The sequence below is a fragment of the Corythoichthys intestinalis genome, chromosome 19 (assembly GCF_030265065.1).
Source record: "Corythoichthys intestinalis isolate RoL2023-P3 chromosome 19, ASM3026506v1, whole genome shotgun sequence".
NCBI classification, from domain to species: Eukaryota; Metazoa; Chordata; class Actinopteri; order Syngnathiformes; family Syngnathidae; genus Corythoichthys; species Corythoichthys intestinalis.
Window position 1 is genome coordinate 1,796,817 of NC_080413.1, and position 20,370 is coordinate 1,817,186.

Genomic DNA, 20,370 nt, shown 5'->3' on the forward strand with positions numbered 1-20,370 from the left:
TAAACCAAATGGAACATAATAGTCAGTTGTTGTTTTTTTAAACTTCATCCATTGAACTGTACTGTGGTCAGACTTACAGTACATCTCACATATACAGTGGGGCAAATAAGTATTTAGTCAACCACTAATTGTGCAAGTTCTCCCACTTGAAAATATTAGAGAGGCCTGTAATTGTCAACATGGTTAAACCTCAACCATGAGAGACAGAATGTGGAGAAAACCCCCCCCAGAAAATCACACTGTTTGATTTTTAAAGAATGTATTTGCAAATCATGGTAGAAAATAAGTATTTGGTCTATACCAAAAGTTAATCTCAATACTTTGTTATGTACCCTTTGTTGGCAATAACGGAGGCCATATGTTTTCTGTAACTCTTCACAAGCTCTTCACACACTGTTGCTGTTATTTTGGCCCATTCCTCCATCCAGATCTTCTCTAGAGCAGTGATGTTTTGGTGCTGTGGTTGGGCAACACGGACTTTCAACTCCCTCCTCACCCCATGGCGTCAAAATGATAACAAGAACGGGGAGCAAAAATCCCAGAAACACACGGGGGGACCTAGTGAATGACCTACAGAGAGCTGGGACCACAGTAACAAAGGCTAGTATCAGTAACACAATGCGCCGCCAGGGACTCAAATCCTGCACAGCCAGACGTGTCCCCCTGCTGAAGAAAGTACACATCCAGGCCAGTCTGCGGTTTGCTAGAGAGCATTTGGATGATCCAGAAGAGGACTGGGAGAATGTGCTATGGTCAGATGAAACCAAAATAGAACTTTTTGGTAGAAACACGGGTTCTCTTGTTTGGAGGAAAAAGAATACTGAATTGCACCATACCCACTGTGAAGCATGGAGGTGGAAACATCATGCTTTGGGGCTGTTTTTCTGCAAAGGGACCAGGACGACTGATCTGTGTAAAGGAAAGAATGAATGGGGCCATGTCTCGAGTGATTTTGAGTGAAAATCTCTTTCCATCAGCAAGGGCATTGAAGATGAGACGTGGCTGGGTCTTTCAGCATGACAATGATCCCAAACACAAAGCCAGGGCAACAAAGGAGTGGCTTCGTAAGAAGCACTTCAAGATCCTGGAGTGGCCTAGCCAGTCTCCAGATCTCAACCCCATAAAAAAATCTGTGGAGGGAGTTGAAAGTGCCCAACGACAGCCCCAAAACATCACTCCTCTAGAGGAGATCTCCATGGAGGAATGGGCCAAAATACCAGCAACAGTGTGTGAAAAGCTTGTGAAGAGTTACAGAAAACGTTTGGCCTCCGTTATTGGCAACAAAGGGTACATAACAAAGTATTGAGATGAACTTTTTGTATTGACCAAATACTTATTTTTCACCATGATTTCCAAATAAATTCTTTAAAAATCAAACAATGTGATTTTCTGTTTTTTTTTTCCACATTCTGTCTCTCATGGTTGAGGTTTACCCATGTTGACAATTACAGGCCTCTAATATTTTCAAGTGGGAGAACTTGCACAATTCATGGTTGACTAAATACTTATTTACCCCACTGTAATTTGCCGGATGACACTTAATGACATCGGTCATAAGCATTCATTAATGCCCAGACTGTGTCATAATTATGATGGTCTTATGACGTCACAGTCGAATAAAATGTTACCCATTAACACAAATAAATAAAAAAAATAAGCCGCATTGTACTATTAGCTGCAGGATTCAAAATGAGGGGAAAAAAGTAACGGCTTATAGTCCGGAAATTACGGTAGTCAGTTTGGTATTGGGGTCATTTGACGCCTTTCTGGTATTTCCCCCCAAAAAACGGTAGTTCCAGTGTTAAAAGCATTCAAAGTGATCCACTTTTGTCTGCTAATTGTACCTGAGATGAAAAACAGATGAAACCTTAACAACAAAAGTTGGATGGATGTCTGATTAAGAAAATAAAAACGGCGTTATGTGAAGCGTCATCAATCATCTTGGGAATGAGACCAAAAGCTTGTGAAATAGGGAAGTTTGATGCTGTTCAATGAAAATGACACGAGCTCAGACCACCTTTTACTTCATTCCTTGACATTGAGCTCTTTCTGAATATTTCCTTCCAAAAATGGAGCAATTTCTTGAAAGTAAACGAGGATTCCTGACAAACTGTTTTGAATTGGGAAGAATTGTCTACTAGAAATACTTGAAAGTCATCAGTTCTTTGTTTTTGAGACATATCCTTTTGGATGTAGAGTAGGTGACCCACCCGCCTTCACACACGCACGCACTCACACACACGCACGCACACGCAGTCGCAAGGAAGGATACTCCTGCAGTCCGGGTCCAAGAGGCCTCCTTAGGACGAGGCCCACACGCGACGTCCCGACGACGCGTCCTTTTCGTCCTCCCGGCGGCCCCGTGGGACGACGACCTCCCTCGGGGAAAGCCGGACTATTTGGGACCGGCACGCGGCGGGCCGGTAGCGCGGGTTTCCCGTTTTTCACGAGTCCAGCGGTCGCTAACCACGAGGCCGACGAGAGAGCGAGACGCGGGGACGCGGCGGCGGTGGCTACGCTTTGCGCGCCGAAGCGGTCATTGGTTGTTGAGATAGCCCAGCCGCCTGCAGAGGATTTCGAAGATCTCGGCGATGCAGAGGAGGATGGTGATGACGGTGAAGGTGTACATGGCGCTCAGGAAAATGGTCTTCTCAAAGTGTTCGGGCACCATGCACTTGGTTACGTTGAAGGTCTTTTCCAGGGCGCTGGCGTCGCACATGTAGAGCGGGTGTACCTGAAACACACAAACCAGAGGAAAAAGTAGTGCTTTGCTGCCATCTCTTTGCATATTTTTTTTCAACGAACAATATTGAAGTCGAGAGTAGGGATGTCCCGATCAAATATTTTTGCACCCGAGTCCGACTCACCTGAATTTGATAGTCTGCCAATACAGAGTCCCGATCCGATTCAGAAAAAAAAACTTCCTAAGCTAGTGCTAGTCAATGGTGCCTGCTTAGCATGCTAATAAAAAACGATATTAACAAACTAACAGTGGTATGAAAAAGTGTCTGAACGTTTTGGAATTTCTCACATTTCTGCATGAAATCACCGTCAAATGTGATCTGATCTTTGTCAAAATCCCACAGATGAAAATACAGTGTCTGCTTTAACTGAAACTACCCAAACATTTATAGGTTTTTATCTTTTAATGAGGATAGCATGCTAACAGTGACAGAAGGGGGAAAAAATAACTAACGCCTCTGCCTAAGGAGAAAAGCAAAGAGCAATTGAAACCAATTTTTCAGCAGGGCCAAGAACGAAAAGTGGTATTTGCCATGTGGCAAAATGGATTTTCCCGTGTGTCATTTTTTTTTTTTTTTGCCATGTGGCAAAGTGAATCTTGCCATGTGGCAAAATTGATTTTGCCATGTGGCATTTTTTTTTGCCATATGGCAAAATTGACCTCGCCATGTGCCATTTTTTTTTTTTTTGCCATGAGGCAAAATTGATTTTGCCATGTGGCAAAACGTATTTTGACATGTTGCATTTTTTTTTTGCATGTAGCAAAATAGATTTTGGTTTGTGGCATTTTTATTTTTTTGGTATGTGGCAAAATGTATTCCACATGCGTGTGGAAGCATGCGTTTCGCCGCGTAGTAAGGAATGGCTGAACACCTGTGGTCGCGCTTTTGTGCGCGTTATTTTTTTAGAGCAAGAGGGGAAGAGAGATAGTTCGTTGCTCCTTGTCATTTAGATGTTCAGCAGTAGTTTTAAGGCATTTCAATTGAAAAATGTCCTGAGTGTGTTGCTAAGACCCGTGTGCATCTAAAAGAGGTGAGTACACGAACTCTTGTACTGTTTAGCCCTTATTGTTGTTGTTTTTGAGATGTTAATAGTTAGCGCCGAGCGCTAAGCTAATTAGCTAACGTGTATTTCATAAGCAGAACTTGTAAAACCACGATTAAGTACAGCGGTAACGCTACAAACATGTGAAATAGTACATAATTATGTGAAAACAAAGTATATTGGTTAAAAGAAGTCTTATTTCTATAGACACTTTGTTTCCAGAAAATGTGGAATTCATTCCACCTGTGTAAATGTTATTGTATTGTTGAGAGAAATAAGTACTCCCTTTAAAATGGGTAATGTTTTTGCACTTTCTTGTAAAAAATAAATAAATAAAAAAGCAGCTTGAGGGCAGCTTTTTGTTGTATGGGCATGTTTCCATCGTTCCTGTTGAATCATTGGGATATTTTAAATAAATAATGGACATAAATTTGTTTGGCTACTGTTTTAAGTAGTAATGTACGATGCACAGATAATCGTGATAATCGCGATCCTCGTCAATACCGCGATCATTGTTTAATAATCGGATCGCAGCAACCTGAATCGAAATCGATTCGAATCGTGGGGTGCCTAAGATGGCACACCCCTACTTTCAATATGTTCAGACTTACATTGACCCCCTTTTGACTTGCTAAATGGGCAAGTCCATTTTTTCCCCCTCAAACGCAAGTTTGATTGGCTAACGACCCCCCCCCCCCCCACACACACACACACAAGCATTCACAGCCGGTGTTCTGTCACATTTTTCACCAATTATTTATCATTTTGCTACCGAAGCTTTTGTGGTGGTGAATAAGTACTCTTTTACATTCAGTTGGACTCTCAATGTTATCCAAAGGTGCTAAATAAACAAGTTACATCTAGAACTGAAACGAATACTCGAGGAACTCGAGTAACGCGAGTTTAAAAACTGATCCGAGTAATTTTATTCACCTCGAGGAATCGTTTAATTTTGCCAGCTCTAAACATCATGTTTTGCCCGGACTACTTTTAATGCAGGACAACGCGCTGATGTCACGTGCGTAGAGGAAGAAGCAATAAAAAAATATAAAAAAAACTTTCTGCAGCCGACAGCCGCTACAAATTACGCCGTTGTTGCTAAAAACTAGCCCGCAGAATGCTACGGTGGTAGCAGTTAGAATCTGATGCGTCTCATAGATAACACATATATGTTGAACTAGATGCGAAATGACAGAGTCAGCGTTGTTAGTAAACAACCGCCATCTTAAAGCAGTACACTTCTCAGCGCTAATAGATAAGATTAACGTTACTGTCACTCGCGCACGTAACGTTAGCCCTGTGGAGGGCTAGGTTTCTATTAATTAAGACCACTGTCAATGCGTGGCTAATGTGTCTTACATACAGGCTTTATTTAATCTGTGAAAACTTAGCGCTGGAGAGTGATGAGGGTGTAAAATGAAAATATGATAAAGCTAACTGTCAATTTTAACTCAGTCGTCATTGCTGGATAAAACACCAAGTAGCACTGGTCCCTAATGTGCTCCAATACAGCAGGTATCATACTGTAACGTTGACAAAGAGTCACCCGCTTTGTTAGGTTGCAATTATTTCTTTTTTGGGAACTTGTGGAACGACAACAACAACAGAAAGGCACGTCTCTCGCTCACCCGCACCTCCCTCACACCCGCATGTCACGCGTTGCATTCAGGAACGCATGCAAATATCCCCGCCATATTATAACCAGATATGTTACAATACGTTTGTTTTGAACACTGCAAAAACTCACAATCCTATCAGGACTTACAGTTTAGACTAACTTAAAACTTAACTAGAATTTAAAAATGGCTTGACCCAAATGCAAATTCAATTGAAACACGTGGGAAAAACGCCTAACTTTTAAGTGATGTGTGTTGTCAAGCGTAATGGCATTTTCAGGTAAGAAGTAGGTAGGTAGGTCGAAAGGTATATATGGCGGAAAACACTCAGGTGACTTCAAGTTCTGCTCTGAGAACCCCAATTTAGCCAACTTTCAAAATTGTCCGATATGCATGTGTGATACATCATTGGAAAGCTTAAAATTTCAATTTTCTGGGGGAAGAAAAACTTTGAGCAGGAGGGCATTTAAAAAAAAATAATAATAATAATTTAAACAGCAAAACCCTATCTGGAGGTGAGAGCACGTGAGAACAGAATTACAGACGCCATGACTTTAACGAGATATTATCGCGTACTTACTCTGTTTTGATCCAAAAATTCCATGTAGCATGTATCACTGAGTGTCAAGACACAGCTGTGAATGGCCACAACTGGATTTTTTGGGGACTTTATGGGTGAAACATGGTAATATAACAAGGGTCGCGATGCAGAAATCGCAGACATCAAGGAATGGTCGAGATTTTCTTTTTCATATATTTACCCTTTTAAACATTTTTTTTCCCCAACTTTTTTTGATCAATTATTTATCATCTAACATATCGGAGAAAATGCCACAGTAACAAAAACATACAATTAATCGATAGTTATGAGGTAGATATCTGTGACTTTTTTTACAGACGCCATTTTTATCATTCTGACATAATTTGTTTAAAAGTTAAAAATATGTAATTTTTTTAAGTGTTTTTTTTTTTTTTTAAACAAAATATGAGACATCAATGAAGGATTCTAAGCTAAAAACGACAGACATTTTGAATAATAAATATAATTAATTACCTTCGTTTTATGGCTGGGTTGAAACAAAAGCGGTTGCGCGATGTCTGTAAACGGGGGTTTTCGGGGTAAAACGGACAAATTAAAAATAGTTCGGGGGCTTGATGCACCATGAATCTGCTATGGCAGCATATAGACATATTGTTCTATCAAACACAACAATTGTTTTGGCTTAAAATACAGCAGTTTCTTTTAAAGAGGCGTGCAAGAGCAGAAACTGCTTTTTCAGTCTTGTCTGTGTTTTCCGCCATATTATATATAAATATATAAGATCTAAAAGTTTTGGGAGTGAAAGCAGATAATTTGTCTTTTATTCTAGTCTAGTAATTGTTGGCTGTTTTCAACAATGTACATCGAAAATAAAGACATTGATTGACTGAAAATGGTTCAATATTAGATGAAATGTCTTGTTTTCTCATGTATATTTATAATTGCTATAATTGTTTTATCCGATTACTCGATGAATCGATAAGATTTTCAGTCGATTACTTGATTACTAAGACTTATTTTAAGCAAAAAGTTTGTATATTTTTTATTCAAGAATAGATATTGTTGAAAACATTATTTGAAAGCATTTTTTTCTTTATTTAAGTGAAAAATGACCACTTTTAGATATATAAATACTAGAGGTGGGAATCTTTGGGCACCTAATGATTCGATTACGATTACAATTCAGAGGCTACGATTCGATTATAAATCGATTATTGAAAACCAAAACCAACCAAAAAAAACAGCAGGCTTAAATAAACGACTATTTCGGTATCAAGTTAACGATTAAAAACAATAAATAATATACTCAAATCCCCATTCTGTATCAGCAGCTTTAAATTACATTCAATTAATGTTGTCACTCAACCGTTAAAGTTGTGAAAATTGCTCGTTATTCCATAATTTCCCTTCTGTCTACTTTCGACATGTGAAAGTTTTAAGACTGTTTTGAAGATGGATTCAAGTCAAGATTTTGCCGATTTAGGAGTATTTTAGATAAAAAGTTAATTAGGTTCACTTGGAAGGTTCACTACAACAGCTTTGCAGGGAAGTCTACTGCTTTAAGATGGCGGCCGTTTACTAACGCACGCATCTAGCTTCCTCTACATGTGCTGCGATCGCCACGAGTCTATTTTGCATCTAGTCCTATATAAATATGATATCTACCTTAACATTATGTATTGTGGACGTACTTTGTAGCAGCTTTCAGCGGCAGTCAGGTATGTTGTTGTTTTTTTTATCTCGCGGCATGAGTTGAGCTAGAGCCGTGAGTTGAGCATTGGCATTACCCGAGGGGCCGGGTAATGAGAAGCATGATGTTTAGCTCCTCTCGCGCCGTTCCTCATTGCGTCCCGAAGACCGCGCGGCGCGCTGAGTGTGTTTTACTTCCGCTTTACTTGACATATTTCAATAATCGGAATTTGGATGTTTTTGAATCGTTCTCGAATCTTCCACGGCCGAATCGCAAATAATCTAAGAATCGGAAATTTCGCACACCTCTAATAAATACTGTAGTAATATTTACTTAAAGTGGAAGAATCTGATGCATTAATCTATTAACTAGCCTTTAACACTCAAAACAAGATTGAGAAAATTATTCGACTAGATTTAAGAAAAATGATCAGATTAAGACGTTGTACTATAAATTTGCAGTGTGAAAGTAAGTATAAATCAATAAAGAGCTATTTTGTATTAAACATTTAGCCTATCAATTAATTGGGTCCATATTGGTAAGAAATGTATCCCTGACCCCCTTTCACCCAATCTGTTTAGTTTTATTAATATCCCGTCCCCAGCAAAAAGTGTACATACAGGTTTTGTTGTTAAATCGTCCCTACCAATGGCGTACCGTACGCAGACTATTTTTAGACCGTGACGTCGCATCGTAAAGCGGAAGTAAAGCCGAAGTGGGACATTATAGACCCGCCCTCGCATAGACCCAACGTAATTAGTGCTACTTTTCTCTGGTAATCTTTCAAAAACGAACATGCCGATCACGCATTGCTTTTTTGAAACTTGTAGAAACGACTCTAGACATTACGACACATGAAGGATGTTTTCTTCATACGTTTCCGGAAACCAAAAACTCTGGAGGAAAAAATGTGAAGACCGAATCAACTTGTGCGGACTTTAACACCAGCTCGGCGAATCCATTCACGTTTCATATGCAGTAAACATTATGTTGGGTTGGCATGGTCTTTCAGAGGACAAAGAGGTAAGCCATTTTTATATTTTTAACGTATTTTTGTAGCGTAACATTGTGCCGTACTGCTTCTGTCTGACAATGAATGACCTGAAAAGAATTACAATGGTATCTGACTGCCACTGTTACCGTTTCTGTTATATATATTAAAAAAAAAAAAAACTTTAGTAAGGGGGAAGTGTAAATAAATTATAGGATTAAGATGTGTTATCAATGAAAAAATAAAAAGTGTTCGTTGGCTGTCACTGAGTAGCATTTGCGATCGCTATACAAAGCTAACTAAATTACCCCCAAGAACGGCAAGAGACGTAGGACAACCAGAGGATATATAAGAAAGACAGGGCTGATGGTAAAGGATAGCTTGTTGAAACAGGAGAATGTCATTGTTAGTCGCGTCGATAAAAAAAGCTAAAGCTATGCTTAGGTCGGCTCGTTTTTTTCGTCCTTTTCAGCCTTAGACACTAAAGCCATCTCTTTAACTGAACATTTTTATGTTCTTGCACATCTTTGCCAGTCACTTCGGCATCAGGCACATCATTTTCGGAGCGAATTGGTAGGTTTAGCTCTGTAAACATCTCCTTCGTACACGATTTCCATTCATTTCCTATTAGGGACAAACGGTGGCTTGTCCCTACTTAGCAACAGTAGCTAATGTCATGAATATTAATGAGCGGAAGTGACGTGTTGCTTGCGGTACGCCATTTTGAGACCAAACCTACGCCCTTGTTTGTCACACCCCTAGTCATCAATTCGTGCATATTAGAGGTGCACGGTCCGATAATAGGAATTATGACGTCATCCCAATAAATCCAATAACATTATATATTATTGGGCCTATCGATATTCATTTTTGCACGGTGTCGGTGGATTGGGATGTGTGCGTTTGAGTTGTTTCATGGACCAAGACCACAAAAGTCTCCTCTCCTCTTGCACCTAATGTTTAATCTGCTGACAAAGCACAATACCTTTTGGGTTTATATTTGTTTTAGGTCTGCGCTTATTGTTCAGGGGAACATATCATCAATAATATTTACTAATTGATGGTGATTGGCTCAAATTTTATTTATTTGAAAAAATAAATTTGAAGTCAAAACTGTTCTTGTCTTTGTTTTTTCATTATAATAATGTTCATGTCATCATGAAAATTCTGGTTAGGTTAAAGGCAACTCTATGCTGAGTCCAACAGTAGTATTTTTGGCCTACACGTGTTCAAAAAAACCCATGTGAATATACATTTAAAAATTATATATATATTATCGGTTATCGTATCGGTATCGGCTTTGAGGAGCAGGAAGTTATCGATATCGGTATCTGTTTCAAAAAATGGATATCGTGCACCCCTAGTGCATATGTTGTTGTTTATTAGCATGCTAAGCAGGCACCATTGACTCGCGCTAGCTTAGCCACTCTGGAGTCCTGAAACCGGCAAATAACGAACAAACTGCACAGAATTTGCTGAAATTCACTCCGCTGACTAATCAAACCCCCGCAAAATTGAAGATTAAGCTTTATGTTAAAATTCTCAAATTCATTTATAGGAAAGACAATTACATGCGTTTACATTTTTAGGCCACCGGGGGGCACGAGTGTTTGACAGATTTGTGCCTTTGATCGTAGAGCTACCAAGCTTTTCTGGCAAAATCAAAGCTACAAACCTGTCAATCATCGTTAACTTTAAGTACCAAACGCAAGCTAAACAGTTTGAACGAGCATGAAGCAGAAAAAGACGGCGCGATCGGTCCAATTTCCGATCACGTGATTGGATCGGGACATCCCTAGCCGAGGGCTTTGATCATCGCCAAAATAATGCTTTGGTGCCATCGGGTGACACTTCCCTATCTACCGTCGAACGGGATCGTCTTCTTATCGTCCTTTCAGGTGTGGACTAAAAATGAGTTACGGGAGATGATAGTCGCCGAGTGAGCCCAAGCCCGAACGTGAGAGGAGCGACGCCGGGATTGGAAAACGATCAGACCTGGAAGCCAAAGAGGTGACTCTGCAGCCAGAAGGCGATGACTTCCAAAATGATTCGCAAGAGAACGGAGATAATGTAGAAGACGGTATAGATGGGTCGCTCCAGGATCTCCTCCTGGTCGATGTTCTTGCAGGCCGCGTAGAGGTGAAAGACGGCGCCCGGGACCAGCACTGTCACCAGCTGCAGCGCCCAGAACACCTGAAAGCACATCTCGGGCTGATTTCCGGTCTGGCCGAGGGTCGACGACAGCGGCGGCTACCTGAGGGGTTATGGGTCGGAACTGGTTGTAGCAGTACAAGTTGAGCTCTCTGCGATCGGGGTCGCAGCTGAAGTGCAGCGCTTCATTCCCGTACACGGCGAAGCCCAGAACTCCCAGGAAGAACATCCGCACCGAGCCAAAGAACAAGGTGTGGAACTGGCCGATGACGGTCGGAGGCCTGAGCTGGAGCGCGCGCGCACAAACACACACAAACACGAGTCAGGCGGCGCTGCCGACCGACACGCGGGCAGATAGGGACAGGCGGACAGACAGACAGGCAGGCAGGCAGGCAGGCAGGCAGGCGAGCAGGTGCACAGATGGAGGTGGAGGCCATGTGAATGCTTCTTTTGTCAGCACTGAGGCCCTCAGCTGAAGGCTGAAAGCCTTTCAGCGTGCCACAAAAAGCCTCCATCCACTCCCCGCGCACCCAAACAATCCGCTCAGCCTTCATCCTCCCGTTTGTTTTCTTGTTTTCAACTCTAACTTGAAGTGCCGCTCTCCCCGAGCGGAAGGCGCCGGCGCCACTTACGCATCCCTCGTAGAAGTTCTTGATGTAGTTTAAGGACATGTTTGGGCCGTCGCTCTGCGTCCGGGGCGCTTGTGGGCCCGCCCGCCCGCCCGCATGCGCGCGCGGCCCCGCCCGACGACACGACCGCCCTCCGCTCGTCCCCAAAGCCCGTGTCAATGCATATTTTTTGCCCTTTTATCTTCGCATCAATTGACTCGCTCAGTAGACACAGAGAGGCCAACAAAGGCCCCGCGGGCAGGCCGGCTCGGCCGCTCCCTGCGTTCTAATCCCCGCGGGACTCTGTCAGCGAAAAACACGACCTCCGACGGTCGGCCCGGCCGCCCGCGAACACGCTACAAAGACACAAAGCTGGCCTTTTCGGGCCCGGGCGACGTCTCGCCGTGGCGCCCCTTATCCCTCTCGTGTCCCGGCCTCGCCGTGCGCGCGACCGCCTGTCCGTGCCGCGTTTAAAATCGCGAGTCGGAGGATAGAATTGTGAGAAGAAAAGACAAAAGTCAGAAAGTGATGACAACACACCCTGCACTGCAAATACTTCTGGAAGAGCATTGAGGAAGGAAGCCGCCGGCGTCCCCGACGCCAGACAAAGACCGAGCAAAAGTACGTTTAGCGGCAAAGAAAAGTCAAGTCCACACACCAACCGTAATCCTGGCGGCGTGTTGTTCATTCCCCCCTCTTTTTTCCACTCGCCGGTCCTAAAGGCGGGCGCGGCGGTCCCGGGACACCGCGAAGCCCACGGTCAATTGGCGCGCCGTGTCCGGGCCGCTTCCTGCCGACCCTTTCACAATCTGCCGGTTGCCTCGGGCAAAACGCCCACCTGGTTAGCTTTGGTCGACACCTACCGTGGCGCTCTTACTTTGACGGTGCCGACATATGGTTTCCTGCGCAAATCACTCGCGCCGCGGCGACTGACAAAGCCCTTTCGTGTTATCACGTGACCGCGTGGATGGACTCGAGCGGCACTCCCTTCCAGAGTCTTTCTGGTCAACGTGCTGTCAGGAGCTAACCCGTCCCGATATGATGAGAGACTCGAGTTTAACCTGGCAGATTGTTTGCGTTCCAAACTTCTGGCGCTCCCATTAAGCCTGAATGGTCCTAGAATTCCAAGTCAACCTAATGTTCCCTTCAAGTTTTCCCTTTGGCAGGGGGCTACGGTTTCTAGAAAAACAAGCAAAGCGTCAACTGGAGCAAAGCAGAGAAGGGGCTCGCCGGACAATGTGGCAAACTCAGAGTTCTTTTCAATTCTAGGACCTTCTCCATTAACAACGGATCCATTCCCTCTGGAGCCTTTGGTAACTTGGAGATTGGAGCTCCGCCCTGAGAGCAAGAGCGACTTTGCCGGGGCGTGGGAATAGGAGTGGGGGGAAGTTGGGGCTGCGATCTCGTGTCGCCCCGCAGGGGCTCCTTGGCATTTTTCTGCTTCTGTTTGCCCCTCTCTTCTCTGCCTGGGTATCCGCCCTGTGCTTCGGCGCGGGTCGCTAGCTCCATGCCGGTGTGTCGGCTGGATGTCGCCTGCTCTGCCATGCCCTGTCCTGCCCCGGGCTTGGTGAGCCGTTGGGGGTCCGGGTGTTGGTGGTGCGTCCCCTCTTCCCATCCCTGAAGGCCGGCTGATGGGGGCACGGATGGCCCAGGGGTCCACCCTGGATCCCTGGTGGTGGCGATGGCTCCCTTACTGTAGCCTGGAACTCCAGACTTACCGCTATTCCAGCTATAGAGTCTGGGACCCAGCTCCTTATTGGCCTCTCGAGCCCGAACGAAATTGTCCGTGCGATCAGATTGATTTATTTGCGTGATGTGTTCTCAACTCATTCACTCCGAGCCATTTTCACTGGAGCAAGGCAGTTCGCTCCCGGCCGTTTTTCTGGATTTTGACTGACTTTGCAAGGCCCACAGAAAATTCCGTTCTATTGCTATATAAACATGGAACCCACCAAATGAAAGATTAGACTGTCTTCTTTCAGCAGAAAAAAAAAGTTAGTTCATATCTTTTTCCATTCTTTAGAAATCAGCATTAGAAAATTAGTTTGAGCAATTTTCCAATTTATGATGTAAAAAAAAAACAGAGAAATTGAGCTTTTTGTAAAAGCATACATTTCAAACATAACTTTGATTTTAACTAGAGCTGAAACGAATACTCCAGTAACTCGAGTTTAAAAACTGATCCGAGTAATTTTATTCACCTCGAGGAAATTTTGCGAGCTCTAAGCATCACGTTTTGCCCGGACTATTTTTAATGCGGGACAACGCGCTGATGTCACGTGCGTAGAGGAAGAAGCAATGAAAAAAATATTTAAAATCTTTCTGCAGCCGACAGCCGCTACAAACTATGCCGTCGTTGCTAAAAACTAGCCCGCATGATGCGGTGTTAGCAGGTAGCATCTGATGTGTCTCACAGATATCACATTTATGTTGAACTAGATGCGAAATGACAGAGTCAGCGGTGTTAGTAAACAGCCGCCATCTTAAAGCAGTACACTTCTCAGCGCTAATAAGATTAACGTTACTGTCACTCGCTCACGTACGTAACGTTAGCCCGGCGGAGGGCTAGGTTTCAATTAAGACCACTGTCGATGCGTGGCTAACGTGTCTTACATACAGGCTTTATTTAATCTGTGAAACATAGCGCTGTAGAGTGGTGAGGGTGTAAAATGAAAATATGATAAAGCTAACTGTCAATTTTAGCTCAGTCGTCATTGCTGGATAAAACACCAAGTAGCACTGGTCCCTAATGTGCTTCGATACAGCAGGTATCATACTGTAACGTTGACAAAGAGTCACCCGATTTGTTAGGTTGCAATTATTTCTTTTTTGGGAACTTGTGGAACGACAACAACAACAGGAAGGCACGTCTCTCGCTCTCCCGCACCTCCCTCACACCCGCACATCACGCGGTGCATTCAGGAACGCATGCAAATATCCCCGCCATATTATAACCTGATATGTTACAATACATTTATCTTGAACACTGCAAAAACTCAAAATCCTATCAGGACTTACAGTTTAGACTAATTTAAAACTTAACTAGAACTTAAAAATGGCTTGACACAAATGGAAATTCAATTGAAACACGTGGGAAAAACACCTAACTTTTAAATGATGTGTGTTATCAAGCGTAATGGCATTTTTAGGTCAGAAATATATATATATATTTTTTATAAGATCTAAAAGTTTTGGGAGTGAAAGCAGTGAATTGGTCTTTTTTTTTAATTCTATTGACATCTGAGAGGCAATTGTTGGCGGTTTTCAACAACGTACATCGAAAATAAAGACATTGATTGACTGAAAATGGTTCAATATTAGATGAAATGTCTTGTTTTCTCATGTATATTTATAATTTTTCTTTACCTAAAAAATGTTTCATCCGATTACTCGATTAATTGAGAGGATTTTCAGTCGATTACTCGATTACTAAAATATTCGATAGCTGCAGCCCTAATTTTAACACAGCTATATTTCGCTTTTGTGACAGCCCAAACATCTGAATAATGTTTTCGTTCTACAAAATAACAAACAGCAAGACAAATAGAGCTTTTGATTGCAAAGTAACAATTTTATTTACACATAACTAAACTATTGAACTGTTGAACTATTTGCGCACATAACAATGGGGAAGGCTCTCAGCTGCTCCCGGTTGAATGAGAGGGCTCCCAGTAATCTGATGAGTCCGGATCAAGATCGGTCTCACTTTTTTCATCATCTTCATCGTTGGTTTCAACCTCAGGCTTAGGAGTAACGCAACGTGAGCTCCGCAGAACGCGTGTGGAACCTGACGCTGTTGTGGCCATCTCACAGGCGGGGTAAACTTCTCTCTCATCACCGTCTGTCTTATCAAGATAGATTTTTTAAAAATCCTTTTTTGACGATGGTTTCGTTTTCTTTTCAAAACACTCCTCCAGTGTCGTTTGCCTTTTTTTCCCAATCGTTCTCCACATTTTTCTCGCGTCTTCAAGATCCCTCCAACTTCCGTTTCCTGATTATTTTTCTTCACTTCCTTTCTGGGCCCGAGATGAGCTCTCACAAAATGCGCTACTGCCCTCCAGTGGCCAGTTTTATTGCTTTAAAATGGGTTTTGAGCTTTGTGCATTGCAGTTTAGGTGCGTCACAACCTAGAGATGCCTCTTGTAAAAAAAAAACAAAAAAAACACACAAAAAAAACAACGTAATAGACGTTTTTGGGACACTGAAACAATTAAAAATAGAACATATTTATACGTTTTTGGGAGCAAATTAGTTAATGAGCAAAGTCACTGTACGCGTCAGAAGTTGTCTCCACAAGAACAGAGATATCATAGGAGGGAGCCGAGAATATGTTCTTCTCCACGGCAAATTCAGTTTTGAATGACCAAAAACACATTAAGTCCCTAAAACCAACAGTCTATCTCGCGCTGGCCATGTTGAATAAACTTCTCAGTTCTCTGCTCTCCTTGTATGTTTACGTACTTGCGCTAGAGTTTCTTTTTGCTTTACCAACATCACTTCCGCCCATCGCTGATTGGTCCACTCCGCTGTCTGTTTGCTGTGGCTTGCTCCGCCCTGGGAATTTGATCTGCGGAACAATCGCCAGACTCAATAGCTGGAACAGCGGTGAATCTGGAGTTCCAGGCTACCCTTGCGGGGCTAGATTCGCTGCGGGACTATCACGTTAGATGGGACTCACGCATGACTAGGTGAAATTAAACACACTCAAGTAGGAAACCTCGGTTTCAGGATTAGCTATGACACAGCATAGAATAGGATGCCAACATACTCACACTCGCAAGGGATTCACACAAATACTGGGTTCTAGACCACATGGCTGGTTTAGGTACACTTCAACCTTCCCAATCACTTATCTCTCAGACACCACCACCCGCTTTCCTTGGTTATCAGGCCCCCCACATGGTGTCAACCAGAAATACAACTAGCTAACTATAGCGCCTACATATACATAGTTTGAGTAGGCGTTTAATGTATTTCTTGTTGTTGTTTGTGCTTTTTCTGTCTCTCTCTCCCTCTTTTCTTTTGTTCCCTCATAACCCCTTCCTGTTCGCCGCTTTCTCCTAATAAACTAGGTACGTTGAATGATCACAATGGAAGTAACTCGTACTCCCACACGAGGGCCGAGAACGAAAATCGGTATTTGCCATGTGGCAAAATCGACTTTGCCATGTGGCATTTTTTTTGTCATGTGGCAAAACAATTTTGACACATGGCAAAAAAATGCCACATGGCAAAACCAATTTTGCCACATGGCAAAAAAATTCCACATGGCAAAGAAAAAAATGCCACAAACCAAAATCCATTTGGTCATATAATAAAAAATGCCACATGTCAAAATACAATTTGCTGAATGGCAAAAAAAAATGCCACATGGCAAAAACAATTTTGCCACATGGCAAAAAAATTCCACATAGCAAAGCAAAAATGCCAGATGGCAAAATCAATTTTGCCACATAGCAAAAAAATGCCACATGGCAAAAACAATTTTGCCACATCGCAAAAAAAATCCACATGGCAAAGAAAACATGCCGGATGGCAAAAACAATTTGTGGCAAAGAAAAAATGCCACCTACAAAAAAAAAAAAAAAATTGCCATACAACAATTAAAAAAAAGGCCACATGGCAAAAAACATGCCACATGGCTAAACCAATTTTGCCACATGGCATAAAAATTCCACATGGCAAAACCAATTTTGCCACATGGCAAAAAAAAAAAATTCCACATGGCAAAGAAAAAATTGCCACATACAACAAAAAATATGCCACAAACCAAAATCCGTTTTGCCATATAACAATAAAAAAAATGCCACCTGTCAAAAGACAATTTGCCACATGGAAAAGAAATGTCACATGTCAAAATACATTTTGCCTCATGGCAAAAAAAATTCCAGATGGCAAAATTAATTTTGCCACTTGGCTAAAAAAATGCCACATGGTAAAACCAATTTTGCCACATGGCAAAAAAAATCCACATGGCAAAGACAAAAATGCTACATACAAAATTTTTTTTTTAAAATATGCCACAAACCAAAATCTATTTTGCCATATAACAATAAAAAAATGACACATGGCAAAAAAAAAAATAAAACGCCACATGACAAAAACAATTTTGCCACATGGCATAAAAATTACACATGGCAAAACCAATTTTGCCACATGGCGAAAAAATTACACATGGCAAAACCAATTTTGCCACATTAGCAAAAAAATGACACATGCCAAAGAAAAAAATGACACATACCAAAAAAAAATATGCCACAAACCAAAAACAATTTGCCATATAACAATAAAAAATGCCACCTGTCAAAATACAATTTGCCACATGGCAAAAAAAATGCTACATGGCAAAATGATTTTGCCACATGACAAATACCACTTTTGGTTCCCGCTGTCTCTCTACTCCCATGTAATACATTAAAACTGTCCAGATCAATTGAACACTCAGATCTCCATTCTCTGTGTCCAGCAGCTGACCAGAACAGGTTAAAATAAATAATAATAATAATAATTAAAAAAAGAGTGACTTTGTCAGGAGTAACCAAGAATCCAAGCAATGACCCTGCACTCCCAGAACGACTCGCAACCGCCCCAAGCTTTTATTACTCATCACTTGGATGATGGTGGCTTCTGATGATGGATAACTCAAATTTGCTATCTCCGAATAGGTCAGTATCACATAAGACTGATCAAAACAGGGATGCTTTCAGCCCAAATGACTGATGACAGACGATGTCATGACCTGTTGATGCATCATTTCAGTAGCAGAAGATGGAGTAAGGAGGATGATGATGGGAGTTGTCTGATGAAGATGCTAAAGCAGCTTCTCTCTCTCTTTCTCTCCGTCTGCCTGCGCGCTGACAAACTGGAGCCATAAAAGGCATCTTCCCAGATTGGTGCGTCTTCCTCCTCCGGCGAGCCGCTTTTACGCACAAATCTCCACGCAGGCGCGCTCTCTAATTCTCTCTCCGGTCCGGATGGACGAGGACGTTCTTTGGCAGCTCAGCGCAAACTTGAGCGAGGAGCCCGGCGGAGGACGCCTGCCCGCCACCTCCGAGGAGTGGACGGTGGACGCGGCGGTGCGCGGCGTCATGATCGTTTCGTACTCGCTGATCGTGTTGGTGGGCGTGCTGGGCAACGGCGCGCTGGTGAAGATCTTGGTGAGCTCCGGCGCCGTGCGGAGCGTCCCCAACATTTTGATCAGCAGCCTGGCAGCGGGCGACCTCCTGCTGCTGGTCACCTGCGTGCCGCTGGACGCCTTTCGCTTCTTTTCCGAAGACTGGCTGCTAGGGGAGACGGTGTGCAAGCTTCTGCCCGCCGTGCAGCTCACCTCCGTCGGCGTCTCCGTCTTCACGCTCACCGCCCTCAGCGCCGACAGGTAAACGCACCGGGTTTGTGCCACGTACCTCTCGTAGTGATGCTTTTTTTCCCCACTAGTAAATGGATAGGTTGTGAGAGTTCTTCGCCATATTCGTGTTGACCACGTGACAGCTACCCGCTCCTCCGATATCGGCCGGTTTGTCCGGGGGTAATTCTCCAGCTGCTTCCCCGGCAAACATGCTCTCCTTCCCGCAGCAGGGGAAGAGCTGTAACTTGCTCGCCGCCGGGCGGGTTGCCGATCGGCGAAGACAATCGACAACCCTGCCGCTGTGTGACATTATCTTGAGTAGTTTTGAGTAATTTTTCGCTTCGAAAGCTGAGATTAGACTTTGAAACATCACTCGGTTCGGGTAAGCATGTCGGCTAGCTCTCACGCCTCTTGGTTTGTTTTAGGGTTGGGAATCCCTGTCATGAAGCCGATTCAATATGTATCTAGATACACAGGTTACGATTCGATTCAGAAACGATACATTTTTATGGCCGAGCGATTCGATACAGTTTAAGAACGATACGGTTCGATACAGAGTGAAAACGATACGATAGTAAACATTTGTTGTGTGTGTTCGTACAGTATTTTAAACATATAAAAAAGACCACATTTCTAATAGCAAAATTAAACAACAAAACTTCATACCAATGTTATGTTTTATTTTTTTACGGAAAATAAATTAAAGCTTACTATATGACCGTCATTTTGTTGGATGGGATTGATAATAAAACTCCAGTGACAGACAACAATAAGGTGCAGTTATTCAATTACTGTATTTCCTGGTGTTTTGAACACAAGAAGTAAGTAATTTAAGTGCAAACTTTGAACGTAAACATCTTACAAACAAAAAATATTAATTATATGCAGCAGCTCTAGAAAAAAAGAATTAAACCTGCAACGTTATCATAAATAAATAATAAATTATGCTTTAACACTGGTATAATTGGGGGAATAAAAATATGGCATTTTAGACAGGCAGGTCAATAATCATTACTTTAACCTTATACACAGCAAAGTCTTTACTAATGCCTGTGTTTCCACATTTTTTACTCCTCATCACTGTCCATATCTTTTTTGAAGGGCAGATTTTTTCTTGAGGAAGATCAACTAATCCACATGTTCATGTTTAAGAAGACTGCGTTTCGTGGGGAAAAAAAATCTCCAGAGGGTCGTGCTGCCCTTTCCACCATTGTAGTGGGTTATTTTTCAGGTTTAAAAACTCACGATCTCTGTACTGATCCACACTTCACACTACCTCTGTCCCACGCGAACAGATCTGGCTGCCTTCCTCACTTCAAAGTCCGACTTTTGTTTTCCTGGGTGCGTTGAAAATCAATTGCTGCACGTCGCTGGCGTCGGTGCTCAAACGGTCAATTGTTTTAGTATGTTGCTTCGTTGCCACTACTAGTTTCGTTTTGGGCTGTGAAGAAAACGCTACGGAGCGTGCGTTATAGTGATTTTGTTTGCTCTCGCGTTGTTATGACACGCCCGTGACGATCGGAAAATGACGGCGACTAGTAGCGGTTCTTCTGAGGCAACCACGACCGTGAGTTGTGCTTGTCCATATTATATCATGCGTGCGGGCTCAATCTAAGTGCGCTGTGTGGTGAATGACACAAGC

The 20,370-nt window shown here is 42.8% G+C and overlaps 2 protein-coding genes across 5 annotated transcripts in view; one reads left to right on the forward strand and one right to left on the reverse strand.

Annotated features, from left to right (window-relative positions):
• Positions 1-1,533: 1,533 nt before the first annotated feature.
• On the reverse strand, positions 1,534-12,371 carry gje1a (gap junction protein epsilon 1a). 2 transcript variants are annotated; one of them, XM_057823128.1, is made up of 4 exons: positions 12,046-12,371; positions 10,879-11,061; positions 10,620-10,817; positions 1,534-2,734 (listed from the first exon to the last, which is right to left on the reverse strand). In XM_057823128.1, the coding sequence occupies exons 2-4, from the start codon at positions 11,002-11,004 to the stop codon at positions 2,537-2,539; spliced, it is 522 nt and encodes a 173-aa protein (XP_057679111.1). In that variant the 5' UTR covers positions 11,005-11,061; positions 12,046-12,371; the 3' UTR covers positions 1,534-2,536. The 2 variants fall into 2 exon arrangements, with proteins under 2 accessions (XP_057679111.1, XP_057679110.1); XM_057823127.1 differs by having other exon boundaries at positions 12,042-12,371.
• Positions 12,372-13,656: 1,285 nt separating this feature from the next.
• Positions 13,657-20,370, forward strand: part of LOC130907857 (beta-taxilin-like) — a 37,444-nt gene continuing 30,730 nt past the window's right edge. Inside the window, exons 1-2 of one of the 3 annotated variants that reach the window (XR_009061537.1) lie at positions 13,657-18,048; positions 18,143-18,758. The gene's annotated coding sequence lies outside the window, so the exon portion shown is untranslated. Of the gene's footprint in view, positions 18,049-18,142; positions 18,759-20,370 lie in introns of those variants that run through there. The other 2 variants (XR_009061538.1, XR_009061539.1) reach the window with 2 other exon arrangements.

Coding starts and splice junctions, on each gene's coding strand:
- gje1a (XM_057823127.1), bottom strand. CDS start 12,071: ATGAACAACACGCCGCCAGGATTACGGTTG. Junction 11,062..12,041: donor CGCCGCCAGGATTACGGTTG/GTGTGTGGACTT, acceptor CGCGCGCTCCAG/CTCAGGCCTCCGACCGTCAT. Junction 10,818..10,878: donor TCCGACCCATAACCCCTCAG/GTAGCCGCCGCT, acceptor ATGTGCTTTCAG/GTGTTCTGGGCGCTGCAGCT.